The sequence below is a fragment of the Piliocolobus tephrosceles genome, chromosome 2 (assembly GCF_002776525.5).
Source record: "Piliocolobus tephrosceles isolate RC106 chromosome 2, ASM277652v3, whole genome shotgun sequence".
Classification (NCBI taxonomy): Eukaryota; Metazoa; Chordata; class Mammalia; order Primates; family Cercopithecidae; genus Piliocolobus; species Piliocolobus tephrosceles.
The window spans coordinates 84,629,393-84,643,000 of record NC_045435.1 but is presented as its reverse complement, the minus strand read 5'-3'; the positions used below and the strand labels follow the sequence as shown (position 1 = coordinate 84,643,000).

Here is a 13,608-nt window from a genome sequence, read left to right as displayed (position 1 = left end):
GCAATAAATCCTGGCTTCTTCCCTCCTCCCATCCGCCAGTCTTTTGCTGGTAACTTTCATTGGCTGAACATACCCAAAGTCAGTTGACAAAGGAGCCTGGGAAATATAGTTCCCAGGAAGGCACTGGGAAAGAAGGGAATGAATCTGAGGGCAAACAAGGCAGATGGCCAGCACGAGGTGCAGGAGCCGAGGCCAGGAGACCAGCTAGAAGGATGCTGAAATGGTCCAGGTGAGAGGTAGTGGTGGCTGGGACCAGTTTGATGGTGATGGTGAGAAATGGCTGGATTCCAGAGACCTCAGCGGATTGCATATAGGGCGTGGGGGAGAGAGAGGCATCCTGAGATGGAGTTCACCAAGATGGAGAAGATTCTGGGAGGAGCAGGCTGCTGGGGAGGGGTCAAGAGTCATGGTTCTGTTTTGGACATAGGAAGTTTTAGATGCCCATTAGTGAAAGTCCTGGGGGGGAAATGTTGAAAAGGCAGCTAGATACCCAAGAAAAGAGGAAGAGGCTTCAGATACCAATGCAAGCTATCAGACTATAGATGGGGTTTTGCCATGAAACTGAGTGACTGCACCTGGGGGCATATGCCCTACTGGAGTTATATGGCTTTCCATGAGCCAACCACATTGGGGCAGGGAACCCTGCCATTCACTGATTAGTCAGGACTGGGTTTTGTGCTTAATCAGGAAAATGGAAGGTGAGGATCTTGTTCACCCAAACTTCCTGTCCTGAGAATTGGGGAGGGGTGGTTTTCTAAAGAAAATTCAGGGTGTTTAGCCAGGTGTGGTGGTTCGTGCCTGTAGTGCCAGGTACTCGGGAGGCTGAGGTGGGAGGATCGTTTGAACCTGGGAGGCAGAGATTACAGTGAGCCAAGATTGTGCCACTGCACTCCAGCCTGGGCAACAGAGACCCTGTCTCAAAAAAAAAAAAGAAGGAAAGAAAAAGAAAATTCAGGGTGCTTTTACCAGAAGGGCACCTGTTTGCTAGCAGCAAAAACAAAAGCAAACAACAGCAACAAAAAAACCAAACAGCATCTGCCTGCTGGGGCCTCCTCTCACTTATCCCACACAGTATCATGGAGCACCTATTCTGTGTGAAGTTAATATTAGCTGAGCACCTACTATGTGCCATGTCCTATGCTTTTCTCTTACTTTTCCAGCCTCCTTTCTTTCCAAGAGAACTAGCCCTCTTAGGGGGCCAGGGCATGCCTAAGGGTCCTCCTGTTTCAGCTTTTGTCTCACTGGTACCTCAGTTTCCCTTTAATATGAGAGCAAAATGCTGTGATTACCCCCATTGATGAGGATGGGGGAAGACAGAAGATGGGGGACCACTTCTCACCACTGAGAAAGGCAGAGCAGGCTCTGGCTGACTCCAAAGCCCACACTCTAACCTTCTCAAGTCTAAGCTCCAGGTCTGTGCCTGCTCTGTCCTCCACCCTGCCACCCTAGAGGCACCCCCAGGCACTTCCACAGCAGAGCCTCCAGCCTTCAGCTGGCAGCTGCTAGGACCCAGGGGGCTGGTGCCAGGCCCTGCCCTCCCTTGCCAGCCCTGTGTGGCAACATCAGAGTGACAGCCAGTACCATCTCCGACAGGGGCTGAGTTGCTGGAGCTGGGCTGGGGCAGGAGAGAAAGCAGACTCATCCTTGCACCCCTCCATGGGCCTGGCCAAGCCCCCAAGAGGATGGCAGCCTGGGCGTCGGAGCCACCTCCTGGGCAGCCAATGAGGTGAGGGGCCGGAAGAGCAAGGGACAAGAGGAGCGGGGGACAGGTGATGGAAATCCTGCAGCTGTAGGCTCCATTCTGCCATCTACATCCCAGCGCAAGGTGAAGCCTGAGAGCCCAAATGGCCAACTCCACAGGGCTAAACGCCTCAGAAGTCTCAGGCTCGGTGGGGTTGATCCTGGCAGCTGTCGTGGAGGTGGGGGCACTGCTAGGCAATGGCGCGCTGCTGGTAGTGGTGCTGCGCACGCCGGGACTGCGCGACGCGCTCTACCTGGCGCACCTGTGCGTTGTGGACCTGCTGGCGGCCGCCTCCATCATGCCACTGGGCCTGCTGGCCGCACCGCCGCCCGGGCTGGGCCGCGTGCGCCTGGGCCCCGCGCCGTGCCGCGCCGCTCGCTTTCTCTCCGCCGCTCTGCTGCCAGCCTGCACGCTCGGGGTGGCCGCACTTGGTCTGGCACGCTACCGCCTCATAGTGCACCCGCTGCGGCCAGGCTCTCGGCCGCCGCCTGTGCTCGTGCTCACCGCCGTGTGGGCCGCGGCTGGGCTGCTGGGCGCGCTCTCCTTGCTCGGGCCGCCGCCCGCACCGCCCCCTGCTCCAGCTCGCTGCTCGGTCCTGGCTGGGGGCCTCGGGCCCTTCCGGCCGCTCTGGGCCCTGCTGGCCTTCGCACTGCCTGCCCTCCTGCTGCTCGGCGCCTATGGCGGTATCTTCGTGGTGGCGCGTCGCGCTGCCCTGAGGCCCCCACGGCCGGCGCGCGGGTCCCGACTCCGCTCGGACTCTCTGGATAGCCGCCTTTCCATCTTGCCGCCCCTCCGGCCTCGCCTGCCAGGGGGCAAGGCGGCCCTGGCCCCAGCGCTAGCCGTGGGTCAATTTGCAGCCTGCTGGCTGCCTTATGGCTGCGCGTGCCTGGCGCCCGCAGCGCGGGCCGCGGAAGCCGAGGCGGCTGTCACCTGGGTCGCCTACTCGGCCTTCGCGGCTCACCCCTTCCTGTATGGGCTGCTGCAGCGCCCCGTGCGCTTGGCACTGGGCCGCCTCTCTCGCCGTGCACTGCCTGGACCTCTGCGGGCCTGCAATCCGCAAGCCTGGCACCCGCGGGCACTCTTCCAGTGCCTCCAGAGACCCTCAGAGGGCCCTGCCGTAGGCCCTTCTGAGGCTCCAGAACAGACCCCCGAGTTGGCAGGAGGGCGGAGCCCCAGTATACCAGGGGCCACCTGAGAGTTCTGTCTCCTGAGCAGAAGGAGGGTGGTTTCCGTGGGGGCTCATCCAGCCCCTGCACAGGTCACAGCAGGTGCCCTGCTGGACATCTGGCTCTGGAACAGGAGGAGAAAGGGTATCTGCAGGCCTTTGAGGCCCACGGACTTCTGAGAGCCAGGAATCCTGGGGTCTGGGCCCAACACTGAATAGCATTGTGCACAGGCCGACCCTTCCTTAGGCCTCAGCTTTCCCATCTGCACCCTGCAGCATCTCTAAGGGCCCCTCCAGCATAGGTGGTTTGTGAAACTCACAGGTGGTCCCCAAGCCAAGGTGGGCAGGTGTTACAGAGAAGAGGGCCCTAAGGGCTCACAACCACAGTGATCCGCCAAGCAGGACAGTATCTGCGTTACAGCCACAGCAGGAAGAACCACTGGAGAGACACTCGGAACGACTTCCCTGACATCTGCACCAAGGAGAGTCTGGACAAAGCTACTGAAACTCCTCCATCTGCTTCTAAAATGCCCAGAAGACAACTGGACCAGTTTGGTGTTAGAAGTAGGAGGCTGGACGACTTCATCCCCAAAGGGTCCTGAAGCACCAGAACTGGCGTGTGGAAGGGGCCGAGGCCTAATTGAGGTTGGTGGATTCACACATGGGGGTCCTCCAGGACCTCAGCTGCACCCATTTTCTGGAGGTTTTGCTGCCCACACCACCAGTATTTCACAACTTTCTGGTCGCTGAGAATATTTATTCAAAAACAGGGATTGAAAAAACTGTACAGAGTGTCTGCTGCTGAGAACTGGGCCCCTGCCCCATGCCACTCCCCCAGCTACCTGGCAGTGCCCCCTCTTTAGGGTGCCCCCTGATAAGCCCAGCCAGTTCATTCCAGTCAAAAGGGTATCAGTGGAAGCAGCAAGAAATCTGCAGGTGGTGGGGAGAGAAGCCTGGCCCCAGCTACCCCCCGGGCCCTCCTCCCTGACTCCCAAAAGGATGCAGTAGGCCAGGAAGCCCTAAGGGATGGGGAGTGTGCGAGTGACACCTCCCATGGTGGGGGCACTAGGGAGTCTCCTGGCTGCTCCCTGTATCCAAGCACAGAGCTGAAGAGGTACGCCCCCTGCCCTGGGGCTGCCGCAGCTCAGACCCCTGGGCCAGAAACTGCCCCCACTCTGAGAGAAGGAACTCCCATAGACGGAGGCAGGGTAGGGGGTGCATCCATGCGTCTGGGCGTTAGCGGCGTTTAGGACCCCAGGGTGGAGTCTCCTTGGGCGGGCAGGGTGCGGAGGCAGCCCCCTGCTGGTGGTCCTGCCTGCCCCTGCCTGTACCTCAGCTGGCCTCAGTAGGGGGAGAATTTCTGCCGCTCAGCCTTCTTGCTCCCATTAGCCGCTGCCATCTTGGCAGTGTAGGCCGCCAAGCCCGGCGGCGGCCCTGGGGAAGCAGGTGGTAGAGCCAAGAAGGGCACAGGCTTGAGGCCGATGAAGTTGGAGAGGGAGATGGCATAGGGTGTGCCCAGCAGGCCTGGGGGAGCTGTGGGCAGGGCCGTCAGGGGTGGCGAGAAGGGGGCAGGCAGGTCTGCGGGGGCCGAGCCGGGCGTCCCCCCAGAGGTAGACTTGGCCGTCTCTAGACTGGAGAGAGGGATATAGAGGGGAGACGAAGGGAAAGTGGGAGTGAGAGAGGGACAATGAGGGCAGAGGTGGGCATGAGATTAGATGAAAGGCAAGAGAGAGGCAGTGAACAGAGAACAATCATATGGGGTGGATGTGTTTGAGGGGAAGATGGGAAATGTGGAAGAGGAAGGGAAGAAAGGACAAGCAGATATAGCATGAGGTGCAGGGAGAAATGGGGTTGCCAGAGACCCAGGGAAAAGAGACAGCAATGGAGAATGAGAGGTGGATATAGATGGGGGAGATGGGGCAACAGAAGGTGAATTAGGCGAAGACCATGGGGAATTGGGGTAGGGTTAGGAGAGGCAGAGGTCGGGCCCAGACAGAGAGAGGAGGCCAGCTGTCCTCTCCCCACCCCTGCCTTTCTTGGGCACATGAGAACCGTGACCTGCTCCCCTGCTGCCGCCCAGCCCACGCTCACCAGGCAGTGATGAGGTACTGGGCCAGGGCGATGGAGACCGGAGAGCCAGTGATGGTGACATGCCGCTCCCCAGCGCCCTCTGCTTGGTTCCCGATCTTGATATGTGCCCCTGACATCTGCCGGATCTCGCTGATCTTGCTGCCCTGGCGCCCGATCACACAGCCAATCAGCTAAAGGGAAGATAGAAATCAACCCTGGGTGAGGTGCAGACCCCCAGGCCCCTTACCCACCCTCCAGCCATCCCATCCCCTGCTCACGTCGTTGGGAACCAAGAACTCCTGTGAGCTGGTCTGTGTGCCGGGATCCAGTCCTGAGGGGGAGAAGAGGGACTGAGTGTGGTTCTGGACCTTTCCCACCCCACCATTTCCACTCTCCCTGGAAGGGAGGGGGGTGTCCTCTTAGGACCCTCCCCTGCCTCCTTGTGCAGGGGTGGCTCACCTGGCACCACGCTGGGTGTGGCAAAGGGGACCGCATGGCTTGAGAGCTGCTGGAGCTTGGTGACCTGTGCCAAGGAGGGATCAGAGGTCAGAGGAGGCATGGTTCGGGAAGGGCTGACTTGGGCTATGGGTCACTCACCTCAGCTGGGGTAACAGCCCCATACTGACCCTGGACAGAGAAGCCCTGTGGGGACAAAGTGGGTGAAAAGGGGGTTACTGTGACATTAGGGCAGTTCAGCGACAGTCACTCCTTCCCTGCTCCCTGGACTTCCAATTCCTTCTTCCATCCCCTCCTCCATCTCAATCCCCCTTCTCCAGTAATGTGTCCCACTGCTCCTGTTATTCCCCTCACCTGGTTGGCAGAGAGAAGGACAGTACCTAGGGAGAGGCTCGGATGGTAGGGGATAGTGGCTCCTTTGGGTGGGGACTGGAAGGCATAAACAGGGAGGCTCTGTCAGGACCCTCTCAGACTCCAATAACCTCCCCAACTGCCCAGTGGCCTCAGGCCCCCACCATGACCCTCAGGGAAATGCTCATCATCCATCCCTGCAGCCCTGCCCTGCTCCACCTGTGGCACAGGCATAGGGTTTGGGGTGCCCGACAAGGCAGACCCAGGGCCCATCTCCTGCCCCCACTCCCTGCCCCAGGGCAGCACCTCCAGGATAACAGCGCAGATCTGGCGCACACACAGGATGATGGCATCAGGCACCCCAGACACCGTAACAGCTCGCTCTGTGGAGTTGGGGAGCAGGTCCCCCGCCACCTGTACCTGGGCACCTGTAGTCTGCAAACAGAGAACAGGGGCCACTTCTGGCTGCTCCCATAACCCAGAAAAGGGCTGCCTAGGCTCAGAGCTCTCTAGTCAGGAGGACGCCATAAGCCCAACACCCCTCTTGCAACTGCTCCCTTGCCCCGGGCTCCCTGTGTGCGGTATCCCTCTCCCCTCACCTCTCGGATCTCCTTGATCTTGGTGCCAGCCTTCCCAATCAGTGAGCCACACTGACTGGCAGGGATGACAAGGCGCAGGGTCACTGGAGGCCTGGAGACATTTCCACCATTTGCAGGAGCAGCACAAAGGTCCTGACAGGGAGATGGTGGGTTGGCCATGCTCGTCCCTGCTACATCCGCCCAGGGGTCAGGAGGGTACCCTTTCCCCAGTCCCACTTCAAGGGAACACTGCCCTGGGCTTGACCTCCTCTCCCACCCATAGCCACTATCTGAAGTCGGAGTTGCGTTCCTCCTAGGGAACCACTCTTGGTCTCCTGCCCTGGCCAGCCACGGACCTCATCCAGTTTGAAAGCAATCATGGAGACTGCATGGAAGACAGCCGCTGTAGACCCGGTGATGGTGGTGATGCGTTCGGGGCAGGAGCCCTCGGAGATGGTGATCCGGGCACTGCTCTGCAGATACAGAATGAGCGCCGGGCAGCGGGGCATCTTCCCTGCTCCCTTGCCAGAACTTGTCTGCCTGCCCCACTCACCAAGCCCCAGGCAAGGCTCAAAACTGCCACCCTCTGGGGCACTCACTGGTCAGCCCAGAAGGAGTGGTTCAGGGAGAAAGTGGGGCAGGGATCTCCCTTCCACATCAAGTGCCCTGGGCTCCTCCCCCAGACTCCATCCTCACCTGCTCCCGGATTCGCTTTACAGTCTCGCCCTTCTGTGGGAGAAAAAAAACAGAATCGCTCTTAACTTAGAGGTCACAGCCTCCTTCCCTGGGCTGAAGCCTCAGCTGGAGGGGGATGTACAGAGCAGAGCTGGGCACCTACCTTCCCGATGATGCTGCCCACTTCCTGCGGACAAGACAAGAGTTGTCAGATGGGTGCCAGTGCCCAGGCCCAGCCCCTCCCCATTGGGATAGCCAGTGAAACCCAGCCCAGCCCAGCCTCACCTCGCCTTGCCCTCCACCTCCCACTCACCTTCCCATGCATCAGCATCCGCAGCGTGAGGGTGATGCTGAGCTCTGGCTCCTCCTCCAGTCCCCCATCCGAGCCGCTCATTCTGTCAGGCGAGGCTGGGGCCACAGCGGCCTGCAAATGTGTCCACGCTGCGACCTGGCCGGCTCTGGCAGGGGCAGTCAAAGAGGGGTTCGAGAGGAGCCCAGTTCACCCTGTCCCTGCCCTTACATGGGGACCCAAGAGCTAGGCTAATCAAACTCCCAGAGGAAAGAGACTGCATGGACCTTGAGTGCCACACATTCCTCTCACCGGGTGCTTATGTGTGTCTCACGAGCTGTGCAAGCCTGGGGAACCCATTCAACCCTCTGAGCCTCAGCTTCCCCATCTGTAGAAGGGGGATACAAATTCCCATCTCCAAAGAGTGATGAGAATTAAAGCAATAAGCACATATACGGTAGGTACCTAGTCTTTCCCTTACCCTGAGACACTAAAATAAATAATTAACTAGGAAGCCTATGGGAGTCCAGAGAGGAGAGCCTCCTCCCTGACCTCTTGGAAGAGGGAACCTCTGTGGATTGGGCCTTGAAGGTGGAGCTCAGGCTGAAAGCTTACTCCATAAGAGAGGCACTTGCGTCCAGCAGCCAGAACCTCTACTGGATGGAGCACAGAAGAGCAGCTGGGGAGGAAGCTGGAGCAGCCATGGGAAGTCTTGAAGCGAGGGAGGCCTCGGGTGTGGTCAGGTCTTGCCCCTGCCTGGTAAAGGCTTGAGGCAGGGGTTGAGGGGGGAATTGAGGCATACCTCCCACCTACCAGAAGTCACTAGGGCAGAGGCTCACTACAGACACCTCTGGGCAGGGTTCAGTCAGCACTGGGCTGCAGTGGGTGGGGCACAGCATGTCAGGGGACTGCCAGTTCTGCACGTTGGTTTCCAATCTCTCTCCTATGTGCTGGAAATGGCCCTCGGAACAGGAGGTAAGAAGTGTCCAGGCTGGCCACATTCCCAGCCTGGAACACTTACTACTGTACCAGAAACAAGTCACCTGGGCTCTGAGTCTCAATTTCCTCACTCATAAAATGGAGGGAATACCTCTCCCTGGGATTGCGTGATGGGTAAGAAAAGGATTTGGTGGGCTGCGGGAATGTCAAGGCCATTAACTGATGGAGAAAGGTGGAGCCTGAGATTAGCTGCTGGGATTAGCTCAGCAGTCGGCCCTCTCCACCCGACCCTTTTTCATGCCCCGACTTAATCCTGAACCTTAATCCTGCTTGGAAATCCCTCTCCTTAGGCGTCTGTCTCCTGCCAAGGCTCAGCCTTGATGGGGAGCTCACTGGGGGACCAGAACCCTATGGGGAACACAGGGAGTGGGACTAACTGGTGCTAAGTCTGGGCCAAGACCAAGCCCTAACACTGCAAATTCCTCATGCCCAGAAGGGTGTGGGGTGAAGGATGAGTGCTGGGCTTGGAACACTCCAGAAGTCTCTGGGCGCCTTCCTCCTCAGCCCCCTGCCTCATCCCAACATGACAGGAAAGGGCATGGAGTTCTGTCCAGCGCCCTCTTCTGAACTCCCCTTGCTAGACAGAGCTTGAGCACGGACGGTGAAGGGGGCTCCCAGCCTGGCTCCTTCTTAGAAGCCCCAGCAAGCCACTATATGGCATAAGGTCTTTGTTTCCTCACCTATCCAGCGGAGGTGACACCCTGCTCCCCTGGGCACAGCTGCTCCTCCTTCTATTTGAGTTCTGCCATAGGGACTCCAGAGGGTGGAGATGAGCAGTGGATGCAGGGACTGTGCTCTCCGAGCATCCTGGCCAGCCTCATGCTGGCTGCCCTTGCTAGACATTCCCCCAGCTGCCTGCACTTCCCCCATCAAAGCACTTGTGATGACGTGCTTGGTTTCTGCCTCTCTGGACAGCCAAGCCCAGGAGCCCCTTGGAGCAGGAGCCAAGGCTGCTGCCTTCTCCTTATGTCCCCAGGGCTCAGTTCAGAGCCAGGCCAGAGAAGGTGCTCAGAACATACTGAGCTCAGCTGGAACTCAGCTAACATACTGGTTAGCTGAGCAGATGAATTCACTGCACAGAAGGAGAATCTGATGCCTGGAGAGGATCAGTAACCTGCCCAAGGTCACAGAGAGGTGGGATGCGGTGGGACTAGCATTGCTAGTGTGGGGCTATCCAAAGCCCCACCTGCCTCCCCCTTCAGGCTGCTCCTGTCTGGATGTGTTAGTCCTCTTCCTGGAGGGCAGGCTCCTTCCAAAGCGGGGATTGGGCTTCAGTTGTCTCTGAGACCTTTGCCTGGCTAGTAGACAGGGATCCTATTTGGAAAGGACTGACAACTTGTCCAGGGCCTCAGTCTTAAGTTCCAAAATTTTCTGGGGTTCAAGGACCCCCTTGGGATGGTAACCAGTGGGACACCTGACATTGTCCCCAAACCATCTCCACATGAGCTCTCGTGGCTCCATGAAAAATGGGGCAGGAGGGCTGGAACATGGCCAGAACTAGAGCTTTTGCCATGAAAAGATGCCTGGGTCTCCAGCAGAGACCCACTTGCCCCAAGTCCAGTGGGTAACTTTGCCCATGTCCTCACCTGACCTAGACCTTGGTTTACCCACCTGCGTTGTGTTTAGGGGCTGGGGGTAGGGAGAGAGTTGCTGGTCTATCTGCGCCCTTCCTATTCTGAGAGACTCTCAAGGTCTTTCCCATCTTTAGGCAAGAACAAGGGGTTCTAACCCATGTCTTCCGAATTATTCTCCTAGGGCCCAAGGAACAAGCAGCCCCATTAGGCATCACTGGCTCCCCCTGCCCTCACCGGGGCTCTAGGGAGTTATTTGTTGCTCCAGCCTGGTGGGCCCTGGGTCTTTGCTGGGCCACCCACGTGGCAGCCACACAACATGCCACAGTGACCTCCAGCTCACCTCCGAGGGTGCCCAGCCCCCTCTGGTCAGCAGGGCTCCCTGGCAGGACACACCAAGCTCACACCAGGCCTCTGACCTCGGGCATTCCCTCCTGACTCCCAGGCCCCCTCCCCAGCCCCAGTGCCCACTTCTGTCCCTGGCTTTCTGCCACTCAGGCTGGAGGGGGTGGCGGGGGGGGGTGGTGACAGCTGTGTAAGCGATGGCGGCTGCCCCCTTCCTGCCCCTCCCCCCCAGCTGTCTCTCTCCCATGACAGCTGCCCAATCAAAGGGCTGGGGGCTTAGCCAGCTCCCCCCACATGCAGGGATCAAGTGTCCACCCTGCCTTTGTTCTGGAACAAGAACAATTCGGGGGAGGGGAGGGCTCCTGGGGCCAGGCGATTCAAGTAGACTGGCCCGCCCCTTGGGGGATTCCCTCTGCTCTGCTGGCCAGAATGTCTGGACCAGCTAGGGCCTGTGGACCCACCTGGGCTTCACTCTCCATCTCACATCCCCCCATATCCCCTCAGCACCCCCAGCTCTCCACCTAGCAGCCTCCTTCTCCTATTCCCACTCCCAAAGCAGCCATGCTAGCCACACCCAGCGATGCTGGGGAATGGCTCGGAGCATCCGGGGAGGCAGGGTGTGGTGAGGGTGGACCCTGGGCCTGAGCAGGTCTGCATTGAGGGCTCCTAACTCTCCTGCCCAATCCTTTCTCTGGAGATGCTCACTCTCCCAACTAGCCAGGCCTTCATAAGAATTGCCCCAGCGTCCTTGGACACATGTGCCCAGCCTCTTGGCCTCCCAGCCTCCGGGGATGGCCAATCATCTGCAGTTGAAAGAGGAGGACGGGAGTGGGGAACCTCAGGTGAGCATCCTGGGGTCCACAAGCTCCAGCCTCTGGCTTCTTGATTCAGATCTGCCACATAGACAAAGTGCCAGGAAGGGAAAGGCAGCTCTGACAAGTTGGCAGGTGCCAGAAATGCTACAGCTTCCGTACAGCATCATTAGGCAGCCCCCAGGGATCTTCAGAACCAAGGGAAACCAAGTCAAGTCTGGGCCCAGGCTTGGCTCCAGGAGAAAGGACACAGCCTCCTCATGGTACCCATCCCCTCACTCTCTCACCTACACTGAGAAAGATCTCTAGCTTCCATTCTTCGTGCTGAAAACTGGATACTTACTCTGCTGCTCAACAGCCACCCATGGCTCCCCAGTGCCCAAAGAATAAAGCCTGAGCTCCACGGACAGACCATCAAGGACCTTCGTGATTCAGCCTCCGTCTCTCTTGTCTCATCTCCACCCCATCCTTCACATATGGCAGGCTGCAGAACACATGTAGCACCTCCAGCCCTTCAGGCCTTTATCCAGGCTTACCTCAGCTCAAAACACCCATCCTCTCCACTCTCTGTCAAAATCCTTCTCAAATATCACCTCCTCTGTGAAGCCCTCCCCAGGCTTCCAAGTCAGATGTGATCACTCAGGCCTCTGTGCCCCTCAAAGATGTTGCTGCAACTCAAAGAAGTCCCCGTTGGGCATTTCTGAGCCTGTCTTTCCACTATACACAGAGCTCCAGAAAGAGGAAATTTGAGACAGGACCAGGGTCAATGTGCAAGAAGAGTTAAGGTTCATGGGGCCTGGGGACATTTGGAACCAACGATGGGGCTGAGGGTCCCGGAGGAGTAATGAGAGTAGAGTGAGAAGACCCAGACGTGAGGGGCCAGTCACATGGGCAGAGGTAGGACCTACCTGGACAGGATTCCTGGTTCCTTTCTCAGCATCCCCAGCCCTACTCCTGCCGTTTTACCAGGACTAGGAGCTCCCTAGGTATGCTGCTGGGGTGGGGGATTTGGGCTGTGCTTTAGGTTTTCAGAGGGTGGGAGCAGAGTGGGTCTCCTCACACAAGAGGGGGACTGGAAGAAGAGCTGGGGGGTGGAGTACGTTTCACAGAGTCGAGTTGGGCTCAGCCTGTCACAGCCGGAAAGGCTTCACCAATCACAAGAGGGGCCTGAGGCCCAGAGAGGAAGGGAAATATTTCTAAGGCTACATGGGAGGCAACTGGCAGAGCTGGAGAACCCAGGGGTCTACCTGTGCAGCTCAGAGGTCTTTCCTCAAGATGTCAGCGCCACTGGGCAATGGTGATGGAGGCTGGAGGGGCAGCAGTGATGGGAGTAGGGAGGGTGGACAGCCTGTCTGGGGACACAGGGTGGGGCAAGCCAGCCTCCTCGTGGCCTGGGCCTGCCAGGGTGTGTGGGCTGCCTGCTCCCAGCCCCCCACCCTGAGCATGCAAGAAGAACAATCCCCTTGTGTTTGGGCAGCCTGAGCCTGCATGCTGATGAAGGCTAGGGGGTGGGGGCTGGGATGGGGGTGCCCTGGAGGTTGAGGGGGCTCCAGGACCTGGGAAGGCCAGGGGATTTTTTCAGATGGGGAAAGAACAGGGTCCCAGGTACTGGTCCTGAGGCAATAAGGGTGACCCAGGGAACAGGGAGGGCAGGCGCTCAGCTCTTAGGGAGTTCATGGGTTTTAAGAGCCTTTGTGGCGGAAGGCGAGCCCTTGGAGACACATGTCCTGCTGGTTCAGCACGAACATGAGCATCCTGGGCTTGGTGGGGAGAAAGGAATGCAACTGGCCCTGGGTGCATCACCTTGGAGACCACTCCCCTGGGTGTTGGGGCCGGGTGGGGCACTGGGTGCCACAGGTCTCAAGATGGCGGGCCAGGGATAGGGGAGAGAGGAGGCGGGCACCTCCCTCTCCTGGCCAGGCAGGCATGAGGGCCAGGTTGAAGTGAGTAGCAGAGCCTCCCACCCCTACCCCCCAGGACCCCAGCCAAGAAGCTAGGTCAGAGCTGAAGGGCTGAAGAGCTATGGGGCAAGAGGGACCACTCTCAGCCCCCAGCTGTCATCTCCATACACCCTTGGCCTGGAAGTCTGTATCCGGCTCCCCCAAGGACTGCAGAGGATGGGAAGGGGTGTGTGCCCAGCCAGGAGCTACAGGGGAGTGGCAGATGAGGGCAGAGATGGAGCAGAACCAGAACCTAGGGTAGGAGGCAGAGAGAGGAGCAGGCCCAAAGGACAGAAACAGCGAGTGGGATGGGGGCCTCAAATCTGGGATCTAAGGTCCAGGAAGCCCCTCCCTGGCGCCGACAGCGCCTCTGACAGACCAGCGCCCCCCACCTGTGCAGGCCTCAGCCGTGTGGGACAGGGAACGTGTTCCTCGCAGTCTCACAAACCTGGGACCCCAACCGAGGGATCCAGGCGCGGGCTCCCTGCCCCCGGGCGAACCCCCAAACTTCGCGGCCCGCCGTGCCCCGCCCGGCCCGCGCCCTACCTCGCTGGGGCTGTCCTGCGGCGGCGGCGGCGGCGGCACGGCGGCTGGGCCGCTCAGTCCCACATTGTCC

General features: G+C 59.1%; 2 protein-coding genes across 8 annotated transcripts; one reads left to right on the top strand and one right to left on the bottom strand.

Annotated features, from left to right (window-relative positions):
• Positions 1-1,549: 1,549 nt before the first annotated feature.
• GPR62 (G protein-coupled receptor 62) lies at positions 1,550-3,693 on the top strand. Its single transcript, XM_023195596.3, has one exon. The coding sequence runs from the start codon at positions 1,845-1,847 to the stop codon at positions 2,934-2,936; it is 1,092 nt and encodes a 363-aa protein (XP_023051364.1). The 5' UTR covers positions 1,550-1,844; the 3' UTR covers positions 2,937-3,693.
• On the bottom strand, positions 3,646-13,608 carry PCBP4 (poly(rC) binding protein 4). 7 transcript variants are annotated; one of them, XM_026448012.1, is made up of 14 exons: positions 13,539-13,608; positions 8,139-8,287; positions 7,350-7,494; positions 7,200-7,223; positions 7,058-7,090; positions 6,718-6,834; positions 6,383-6,514; positions 6,090-6,218; positions 5,787-5,861; positions 5,574-5,618; positions 5,436-5,499; positions 5,255-5,307; positions 4,998-5,167; positions 3,646-4,537 (listed from the first exon to the last, which is right to left on the bottom strand). In XM_026448012.1, the coding sequence occupies exons 3-14, from the start codon at positions 7,428-7,430 to the stop codon at positions 4,249-4,251; spliced, it is 1,212 nt and encodes a 403-aa protein (XP_026303797.1). In that variant the 5' UTR covers positions 7,431-7,494; positions 8,139-8,287; positions 13,539-13,608; the 3' UTR covers positions 3,646-4,248. The 7 variants fall into 7 exon arrangements, with proteins under 7 accessions (XP_026303797.1, XP_023051355.1, XP_023051354.1 ...); XM_023195587.2 differs by lacking the exon at positions 8,139-8,287 and adding an exon at positions 7,941-8,091; XM_023195586.2 differs by lacking the exon at positions 13,539-13,608 and adding an exon at positions 7,941-8,016 and having other exon boundaries at positions 8,139-13,523.